This window comes from Centroberyx gerrardi, chromosome 17, assembly GCF_048128805.1.
Source record: "Centroberyx gerrardi isolate f3 chromosome 17, fCenGer3.hap1.cur.20231027, whole genome shotgun sequence".
Taxonomy (NCBI): Eukaryota; Metazoa; Chordata; class Actinopteri; order Beryciformes; family Berycidae; genus Centroberyx; species Centroberyx gerrardi.
This window is the reverse complement of record NC_136013.1, coordinates 8,352,143-8,363,051: the sequence shown is the minus strand read 5'-3', so window position 1 is coordinate 8,363,051 and position 10,909 is coordinate 8,352,143. Positions and strand designations below refer to the sequence as shown.

The window sequence follows — 10,909 nt, the reverse complement described above, 5'->3', positions numbered from 1 at the left end:
GTACGCACACTCATAAACTTCCTGGAAAAGTGGAAAGAGAGTTCTTGTGTCGCTTGGCAGCCGAGACGCCCATCTCTCCTCTTCCCGTCTCTCTCTCTCTCTCTCTCTCTCTCTCTCTCTCTCTCCCTCTATGTCTCTGTCTCTCTCTCAGTCTGCCTGTCCATTTCTTTCTTTCTCTCAGACGCTTCTCTGCATCTGTTAGGGTTTGACACTCACTCGGTTTATCTTTCCCCTGCCCTCTTCTCCTCTTCTCTTTCCATATCTTTCTCTCTCTCTCTCTATTTCTCCCTCTCTCCGTCTCTGTCTCTGTCTCTCTATCTGTCTCTCCCTCTCTCTCTCTCTCTCTCTCTCTAATCCCCTTTATAAACGAACAGGCCTCTGACCATGAGAACCAAACCTTCACCATGACAACCACAATTTCAGGCAGGTTCCTACAACCACTCCGCCGTGTGTGTGTGTGTGTGTGTTTGAGTGTGTGTGTGTGTGTGTGTGTGTGTGTGTGTGTGTGTGTGTGTGTGTGTGTGTGTAGCCCAGCTGTTGAACAGATGGAATGCTCACTATGCAGCAGATGATAATACTGTGGAATCCAAGGTCTGTGCCCTCTCTCTCTCTCTCTTCTCCCTCTTTTTCTCTTTCCTCTCCTCCCTCCTTCTCTGCTCTGTCCCCGCTCCACTTATCTCTGTCCTCGCCTCCCTCCCTCCCTCCCTCTCTTTGTCCTCTCCGTCTGTCCTCCCTCTCCCTCTTTTCCCTCTCATCTCTCTATATCTCTCTCTCCCCCACTTACCTTCCAGCTGAGTGTCCCTCAGTTTGCTTTGTTCTCTTTGATTAGAGGCTTTTGGAGATGGGTATCCTTTATCACTTTGTTCCTCCAGGGGCGACACACACACACACACACACACGCACACACACACACCCTGTGGCCCTGTATTTGTGTGGAGTGGGGGCTGGGTGGGCAGTCGTCGCCGCATTTTTCGCATTTTTTCCCCAGGCCTTAAAAGTCTTTTTCTGTCCCAGCGCAGACAGACGGGGACTCGGAGCCGCGGGCCGTCATGCCGGAGGAATGCAGCCTCCTCACCCGATGTAGCGGCTCATTTTTTTTTTTACGACGGCTCTATTTGCAAGTGACACCATTAATTGGAAGTGTGTAGGTGTGCGGCGAAATATATAAAAAAAAAATAAATAAAAAAAGTCATCGTCGTAAACATGCCCATGTATTTGTGTGGCAGAGGAGGACAGAGAAGTGGGGAGGAAGGAATGGGATGGATGGAGAAACATTTGCAAATGCACTTAGCATTTGTTTGTGTGTGTGTGTGTGTGTGTGTGTGTGCTTGCATATGTGTGTGTTTCCCAAAAGCACTAAGCAGTACTTTCTTCCACTGACTAACAGTGGGATAAAGATAGACTTCTAATGTGTTTTTTTTTCGATGCCTTTTGGGAAAGCTGGCCTACATTAGTGAACAATGACGTCCGCTCTAGTACTATAACTACTACTACACTGAGATCCATGGTGCTCATCTGCTCTGCGCCTACTGATGATGTCACGCAAGGTTGTGTAATCATCGCCTCACATCCTCCTCAGCCCTCCTGCCCTCCTGCCCTCCTGTCCTCCTGTCCTCCCGCTCTCCTTTCATCCCTCCCTTTCTCCTCCTCTCTGTTGATCCCTGGCTCGCTCTCCGTCTCTCAATTTCCTTGTGTTTTTGTACCTAATCTCTTACCCAGACTCCTCTCTTTCTCTCTCTCTCTCTCCCTCCCCTCTCCTCTCTCTCCGGCCTGTCCTTCAGTGCCTCTCTTTCTTCCTCTAAATCCCCCTCTCGCCTGGTTTTGGCTCGGCCCGCTGTCTCCTCCTCTCCCCCCCATTCCTCATTCCTCTCTTTTTCCTGCTGTCCGTTGTGCTCCCTCGCTCCGTCTGGCTGTCCTCAATAATCAAACACAGACGGTCAGACACAGACAGGATGTGAGGTCAGACGAGGAGAGGAAGTGAGGGTGCGTGGGCAGCACATAAACAGAAACGAGAAGAGATGAGGGACAGTGAGGACAGAGCGCTCTGTGTGTGTGTGCGTGTGTGTGTGTGTGTGTGTGTGTTAAGTAGTTAAATTGAGAAGAGATTCAGTGTTTCTGTTGCAGCAGTCAGCATCAACAGTTTGTGGTCATTCTCTTTATTAAACACTTCAGCAGCTGCTCAGCCGCAGCTCGTCACAGCACTCAGCAGTGAGATAAAACACAAGTGTTTTTCTAACTTTATTACTGGAGGCGTAAAATTTCTGATTATTTTGTTTTCTTCTTTTGACCCAAACTGAATTTGTGGGTTATTTTGTAGTCGAACACATTAACCGACTTTATCATGGCGCTAACCTTCTAGTCTGTCTCATTCAGCCTACTTTACGTTGTAGGGGCTGGAAATATATACTTTGGCAATATAATGTCTATAGCCATTAGCTTTAGGAAAATTATTTCTCCAGGATTATTTGAAATAAAATTTGAACCTTCCCATAGCCCACCTTTGGGTCCCGATCCAGTCCTTGAAAAGCAGTGAGCTACAGGATGACAAAATTAAAGCCTAAATACATATTATACATTCATATTTTCTGAGTATATCAACTGTGGGCATACATTTAGACTCTTGAAAGGGAAGAACTTTCCCATTTTCCCCAAATTTAACATGAATAATATTATATTTACAGCTTCAGGATACAATTTTAAGTTTGTTCCTTTGCCCGCTAATACAGAAACGCGGTTGGTGAGCCGTGCAGACTGTTTGACTATTAACATCTGCTGTTTGCTGAACGTGACGGCTGAAGCGGTGCTGTAATGGAATTCCACCTCTCCCTGCTTCAGCCGCGTTCGCTGCACCAGACAAGTAGCTACAGGACCGCAGCATTAAACAAGCAATATTGTCCTTTTTCACCCAACTGTGATGGATGGGTGGAATAAGCCGGGTCGGCCCCGCAGCTGACAGAGCTGCTCAGTCCTGGAGCCGTGATCCTGACTGCATTTATTCCATAAAAGAGAGAAGTCCACTTTTGTCCAAATAGGTAAGAGGGGAAATGTGTGTGTGTGTGTGTATGTGTGTGAGACAGAGTGCCGTAATGAGCCAATGTGTCTAGCAGTGATGGAGAATGTGCATTTCACCTGTTGAACTCTACAGTCACCGCCCCAACACACACACACACACATGCACGCGCGCACGCACACACACAGTAGCTTAACTCCCCTCTTCACATCACCCGTCACCAACCCGCTGTAACCTGACACTGGGATTTACACGCACGCACACACACCTACACACACACACACACACACACACATACACACACACACACGCTCTTTCCCTCTCTCTTTCTCTCACTCTCTTATTCTGTCTATCAGACACGCACACACACAGAGGTCAACTTGAGGTTGTGCTTCCATGACATCACTGTTGCCATGACTCATAAGTGTACCCCCAGGCACAGTAAGGCCCTCTCCTCCACAGAACCTGTCAGAGGGACTTAGCCACACACTCACACACACACACACACACACACACACACACACACGCACACGCACACACACAATCTCTCATTCATCACTTGCTCTAAGTATACAGTGTACTCTTAGAGACACAAGACTGCTTTGTACACAAGTATACTGTGTGCGTATTTGTGTTTGTGTGCGTGCATGCGTGTGTGTGTGTGTGTGTGTGTGTGTGTGTGTGTGTGTGAATGCCTATTTGATGCTGGCATATGAGAGTGTATGTGTTACAGACCTCAGTCCTGCTCCTCAGTAACACACTCATCAAACAGACTGGGTTTCATAGAGGTCCTGTATGACTGACCCTTCTACAGTCACACACACACACACACACACACACACACACACACACACACACACACACACACACACATCCTGTGTGATTTACAGTGGTCAGACTCAGATGGAGAAAGCAGGCCTCCTCTGGTCGGAAAAATCTCTGCTTTGGGGATCACACAGGGGGGAAGACTTCCATTACCCACACACACACACACACACACACACACACGCTCCCAACAACCCCAATTCTCTACCCCCCATCCACCACTAAATCATCCTTAGACATGCCGTACCACTGGACCAGACACCAGTGCGCCCCGTCTCGTCTCAGCCTGGCTGTCCAGCACCCCACTACAGTCAGCTGGTAGATTAGAGAGATACACTCACATTTCATGGCAACATTTTGGTGCTGAATACTTCTCATGACCTTAGTACCAGATAAATCCAACTGTATAATTTACAACAATCTGTGACATTTGCATATAAATAAATGTCCATTGTGCTACTCTCTATCGGTAGTTGATCTAACACAAAAGTGATTCAGCCTGTCCTCAGTCCATGAAAGCTTTTATATTTGCTCCTCTAAACAGTCTGGTAGGTCTTTCTCAGGAAAATCTGCCGAACAAGAAGTGATGCGTTTTATGCTTTTGGCAGCAGCAACAGCGGTTTCTTTGGAATAAACTGAAGAAGAACCCGGTACTTAGCATGAACAGCGATAGTCATCATGGCTGAACAGAAACTCAAACTTCATCAACAGAAAATCCAAGGAAAAGACATCTCAGTACTGGACAGACTGTCATTGTTTTTCTTAGTTTATGGAGTTTTTGGGAGATGCAAGTTGACAAAAGTGTTGGAAATACAAGCAGCAGCAGCGCACTGCAGAGCAAGACATGCAGTATAGCAATATATTCAATATAGTGACAGTGCTACTGACATAAGGTCCTTCTGTGGATACTTACAATGATTTGCAGGTGAAGGAACATTTGATTAAAAATGCTACATAATGATTAAGGTAATAGTTTCTATGAACGAATGACTCAGATTATTATCAATACTTTTTATAAACAGAACAGAATAGTCACTGTGGATATGAGTCATTATTTTTGGCAATCTGCGAATTACTTGCTTTCAGGAATTCATGACTAATCCTTTTCTGTGCAACTCTGGATAATTTATGATGTTTTTTTTCCAAGAACTGTACCCATAAATGTGCTCATCATGATTTGATGAGATGAGAGTTTGGTGGAGAAAATGATGTTGCATCACACACCATGAGATAACACACTATATTAGCCAATTTTTACAATTTTTTATTTCAGGCTATTTCTGGGTGTTTTTTTCCAAAGATGACAGTTTATTAAGAATTACGAGTAGGACAGAATTTAGTCACAGACAGGCAGAATTACAGGCTCAGAATTAGTCGAATCCCACGCCTTTGAGAACAGGGTCGACTTTAATCTTTCTGGTTAGGGGGTCAAAATGCATTATAGTTGACTCTTTGACCCCACAATTTGCAAATCTGGATGCAAACCTTGGCTGACCTAGCAAAAATAATCAGCTATAGATTCTAGATATCACAATAACAAGTCTTGTGGGAGCTGAAAACCCTCGTCAGTCATCAGTTCTCAGCATCTCTGCCAAAATCACTAATTTGCATCTGTTTTGAAAGTTGGGTCTGAGGTTCTGAGTTTTCTTTTTGACTAAATGCAAGAGTCGGGAGTCGGAGTTGATTCTAGAAATCCAAGAATTGCACACACAGTATGCAAATTATATTTGTATAGCAAGTTTCACGAGGTGGTACAGATGCCCCCAGTGTCCCCTCTCTGTTCTTCCCCTAAGGTGTTTCTCTTCTCTTCAAAAAATCTGCCTCCTGTTGGTGACTTCTAATAATGACTCTCTCTCTCTCTCTCGCTCTGTTTCTCTCTCTCTCTCTCTCTCTCTGTCTCTATGTTTCTCTCTCTCTGTCTCTCTTTCTCTCTCTCTCTCTCTCTCTGTCTCTCTCTCTCTCTCTGTCTCCTCAGATCATGACTCAGAGGGGAAGCGGGTTCAAGACATGCTGTCTACAATTGACAAACCACAGGTTGGTATGCATACCTCTCTCTCTCTCTCGCTCTCTCTCCCTCACACACACACACTCTCTCTCACACACACACACACACACACACACACACACACACAAACCTAACACAATCATAGCCATCATCAATCACCTCCTTGTCTGATGCAGAGGCTTAGTTGGCAAATAAGAATTCGATTTTTTCCCCTTCCCGTATTTCCATCCTGCGTCTGTGAATGACATAAAAAAATCAATGCTTACACTGAAAAACCTGCGTTTAGTGACTTGTGTACAGAGTATATCTCTCATTTTCAGCCCCTAGTGACCACCGTAGGGAGAGTAAATCATAATGTTGGCACTCCTCGCCCTGGCCACATGAGGGCAGCATCTGCTCATCCACATCACATGCAGCCTGGCCGCTTCCCGCTGTGCTGCTCTGAGCTCAAACGGTGTAATATGTGTAAACAGACGGACAGCTTGTTTTATTTGTCATTTCCAAGGGGAGTGTGGGTGTCTGAGCTGGGGGCTTTGCAGACGTGGTTTCGCTGGAGAGGAATGGCTCGGTCCTGCTTAAATCAGCACGGTCTGTGGCTCGGTGTGATTGGACCATTTGATATCTGTCAGGTTACAGCAGGGCTTGAGACGGACGGAGAGAGAGGAGGCAGGAAGGGAAAGGGAAGGGAAGGGAAGAAAACAGAAAGAGGAGGTTAGTCAAGAGTTTGAAGCGCTCCAGGTGCTGCTGATTGTGTTGACAAGGAGGAGGCAAGAGGTGGATATAGCTGTTGACCTCTGCTCTCCTCGCCTCAAATGGCTTCTATTCTGACACAGTGATTTTTTATCAGCGGCACAGTCTCAGAAATAAGAGGAGAAGAAGTAGAATCTATGAGAGGGAGAGGCGGGGAGCCAGGGAGGGAAGGAAAGAGCAAGTCGCTTATGAGTTTTCCTTGTGTCAGTGTTTGCTGTTTATGTGTCATAGACTGTAGATGTGATGTATCGGCCTCAATTTCCCTTCACCTTACAATGTTTGTATATAGGAGGCAGAGAAGGAGGGAAAAGAAGGGCAGCGTTTTAACTTCTCCCTGCACCAGCGACTTCATGAAGATGGATGCAGCTATTTACCATATAGATACAGTAGGAAGTGCAGAGGCAGAGTAGAGGTATATGAGAGAGAGAGAGAGAGGGGGGGGGGAGAAGCCAAGCGAGAGAGAGCTTTTCATGTAAAAATGTCAATCTTTTAACTCAATCCTTTGGCAATATTGTTAACTGTCGCGCCAATAAAGCACATTGAATTCAGCTGAAATGAACTGAGAGTGGGGGAGCGCGAGAGAAGTAAAAAGGGAAAGGAGTAATTTGCTGATAAGCTCTCCCTCTACCTGATTTTACTCTTTATACGACTTGGGCTGAAGAAAGACTTGGCTAAGCCCCCTTTCACCTCAGATGGCCTGTATGTCGCAGCACTGTATAGATCTATGAGAGAGAGAGGGAGAGAAAGGTTAAATCAGACAGTTATAAATTCCCTCGGGGGCCAGCGGACGTATTTAGATGAGGCAAACCGAAGATGGATGCAGCTTCTCCCCTCCGTAATCTTCAGCTCAAATGGCACACCAAGTCCATCAGCCTAGTCATGTATAGATAATGAACTGGCTGCCACTCGGGGTCAGAGAGCAAGACACCCACAAACATTAAAATGTCACCTGTCCTCTTTCTCATCCTCTTTTTTCCCTCTCCTTTTCGTGATTCTCTTGGCCCTTTTCTTTCAGGTTTCCATCTTTCTGTCTCTCTCTCTCTCTCTCTCTCTCTCTCTGCTCTACCGCTGCACTTTTTTCAGTGTGACTTTTGTCATCATCATCATTTCAGGGCTCATTAGGTGAGAAATTTAGAGGCACAAAAATGACATTTTTGCCATATGGAAGTTGTCATCTCATATTGTGATTGGAATTCGACGCAGCCTTGGCATCATGTCCATCCATCTACAGCTGTGCAGTGTAAGGTGATGGATAGGGAGAATGTGAGAAAGTCTAAATGGACTTCGATTTAAATAAATACAGCCACTGAAGATGTGTAACGGGCTTTTTCAGGTGTGTGGATGCGGTGATGTAATGTCATAAAATTTAATCGTTATGGTCAAAATTCTCGTTGAAATGATAAGTGTATCTGTAGTCAGTGTCTCTGTCTTTCTTTTCCTGTCTGTCTCTCTCCCTTCCTCATAGACAGTCTAGGCATGCTTGTGGTTAGCAGAACCCTCAGGGCACATCCATCCACTATTCAGTGGATGTGATGTCTGGAACGGCGGCAGACTGTGCTAAATCACGCTAAATCGGCTCACACACCCCCATGTGCCGCAACAAAAAACTCCCATAAACATGCACGCACTTGCAGGCGCACACAGTCCAAATACACACACACACACACACACACACACACACACAGTTAAACACGCAAACATGCAGCCCTCTTGTGTCTTGCAGCTCGTTTATTGTTGCGTTCATTCCCGGCATGGATGCACCTGAGCTGGAAAGAGCGTCTGAATCTGGAATAATGGTGGAGATGACACATTCCTTTTCCCTGATTCCCCCCCCCCCCCCCCCCCCACACACACACACACACACACACAATGGCAAATGCAAACATGGCTACACACAGTAAGTCAAAAACACAAGCATATGCCCACGCAATGTTAAACGAACACAGACGCCAAATCAGAATGACTCCACTCGCTCACTCTAATGAAGCAGTAACAGAGAGAAGCTGGATCAAACATCATTGAGAGAATAAAATAGAATAGAATAGAATAACCCAAAAGAATCATCATGTGTACAACTGCTAACCAAAAGCTATACTGCACATCAGGGGAGGTTTGTGGAGAACCATTCTTGTCACTGTATCTAACATATCATGTCTGTGTGTGTGTGTGTGTGTGTGTGTCTCTCCAGGTGTCCAATGTGCAGGCGCGGGCTGCGCGGCTGTCCTGGGCCCCCCCGGCGGGGCTGGTGAACAGGCATAGTAACGGCATGCCCGTCTCCTGCTCCTACGAGGTCTCTCTCTCAGACAAGGGACGGGACGGAAAGTACCGCCTCATATACAGGTTAGCAAACACACTTCAAGCTAAAAGAATGCACTCTCAAGATACTGTAAACATACACACACACTCTAACATTGTCTTGTCTTGGAGCCCAGGCTTATTAAAACACACTGCTATTCTTGTCAGAAGTGGGGCGATGATTCATTTAAGCTTCTTACCCATAGTCCCATATTTTTAGAAATCAGGGCATCGGGACATAAAGATCTGCCAACAGTATGTGTGTTATGATGACAACACACACACACATGCAACCTCAAAGACACCGTAAATAAGCATTATAGGCTGACCTGTGTTTTGTCTGTGTTCACGTGTGTGTGTGTGTGTGTGTGTGTGTGTTTCAGTGGAGATGAGTTGGAGTACAATCTGAAAGACCTAAGGCCAGCGACAGACTACCACGTACGGTAAGAACTCAACTTTTTATCCTTGTCTGCATGGATGTGATTTTATGTTATTTTATGCCAAATGCACACCAGTGTGTGTCTGTGTAATCTCTGTTTCATTCATATGATGCTTAGTTTTTATGTTAAGTTAGTAGGTTTATTATTTTGATACTCAGATTTCGTCCAGTTCATGGACTTCTTTCACGACTGAGAAGCTGAATGTTTGAATGCTCTCATGCTTTCAAATGTTTAATATTTTTTGTTTGTTTGCATGTGTCTATATTTGTGTGTGTGTGTGTGTGTGTGTTTCAGGGTGTCGGCGCTGTATAACTCGGTGAGAGGCTCGTGTTCGGAGGCGGGCTCGTTCACCACACACAGCAGCGTGCCGGACGTCCCCTTCCCCCCGAAACTCTCCCACCGCACCAAGAGCACCCTCACCCTACAGTGGAAGGTACAGGCACACACACACACACACACACACACACATGTTCACACACTCTCAACAACACCTCCTGATCTGGAAGATGCCGTGTGAAGCATTTTCACAATAATAAATATCATAGTGCTTTAATGTTTTAATGTTTTGATGACATATTTGCATTGAAATCCGTCATGATGAGGAAATCTAATTAGGGCTGAACGATATTGAAAAAAAATCGAATTATGATTATTTGACAGAATATTGCGATTGCGATTTAAACTGTGATTGATATCACAGTTTATCTTGTCATAGAACTTTTGTTTGTTTAAAGAAAAGTGATTTTGAGCTCCCCTCTCTTAAGCACTTAATTGCAGCCTCTGTGATTTGGAAATTGCAGAAGTTCATTTTGCAATTTAACATTTTTTTTTTTGATTAATTGTTCAGCTCTAGATCTAATAAGACTCAGGATCCGGATCTGATGGGGCTGTAGGGCATAGCGCTGTTGCTTGTTATCACAGTTTATTAGGACAGTGATTTATTTGGCAAAAATCTGAAATTCTTTGACGGAAGTAAACAGAACAGGTTTTGTTTTGCCTTGTTTATGTAACGGCTCGACTTTATCAGTCCTGCAGCACCTAGGACAGAGACGCATTCCAGCAGGCCGCCTGAGGCCACATCGCTGTGTCTCCTCTGACCTTTTCTGCTCCACTCATTTTTATCCACTCACACTAAGTGTCACTGATAATGACTGACATCAGTCACCCAGACAGGATATGAGGCCACTCGTAAAAACACGGCAGGTATTTTCTCCTGCTCCGTGTCACGCTCTTTTATCCTTGGCTAATCTGTCCATCTCTCTCTCTCTCTCTGTCTGTTGTCTCTCCCGTCTCCCTCGCTCCGTCCGCCTGCCGTCGTTCACAGCCTCCAGGCGACAACGGATCCAAAATCACAAACTACCTGCTTGAGTGGGATGAGGTATGTCTCTCTCTCTCTCTCTCTCTCTCTCTCTCTCTCTCTCTCTCTCTCTCTCTCTCTCTCTCTCTCTCTTTATCTCTCTTTTTCATCATCTGTCATGCTATACTTCTCACTGACTCCACTAAAAGGTTGTCAACATTCGGCTTCTTCTCAAACTACAAGAGGTAATGAGCCTGTGAATTAGGCCTTTGCCAATCAATGTCTGT

General features: G+C 45.4%; 1 protein-coding gene across 1 annotated transcript in view; it reads left to right on the top strand.

Annotated features, from left to right (window-relative positions):
- fndc3ba (fibronectin type III domain containing 3Ba) overlaps nucleotides 1–10,909 on the top strand; it is a 77,389-nt gene that overhangs the window by 32,801 nt on the left and 33,679 nt on the right. The window contains exons 7-11 of the mRNA XM_071912396.2: nucleotides 5,811–5,869; nucleotides 8,779–8,930; nucleotides 9,269–9,328; nucleotides 9,620–9,758; nucleotides 10,650–10,703. Of these exons, the coding sequence (XP_071768497.1) occupies nucleotides 5,811–5,869; nucleotides 8,779–8,930; nucleotides 9,269–9,328; nucleotides 9,620–9,758; nucleotides 10,650–10,703 (464 nt within the window). The remainder of the gene's footprint in view (nucleotides 1–5,810; nucleotides 5,870–8,778; nucleotides 8,931–9,268; nucleotides 9,329–9,619; nucleotides 9,759–10,649; nucleotides 10,704–10,909) is intronic.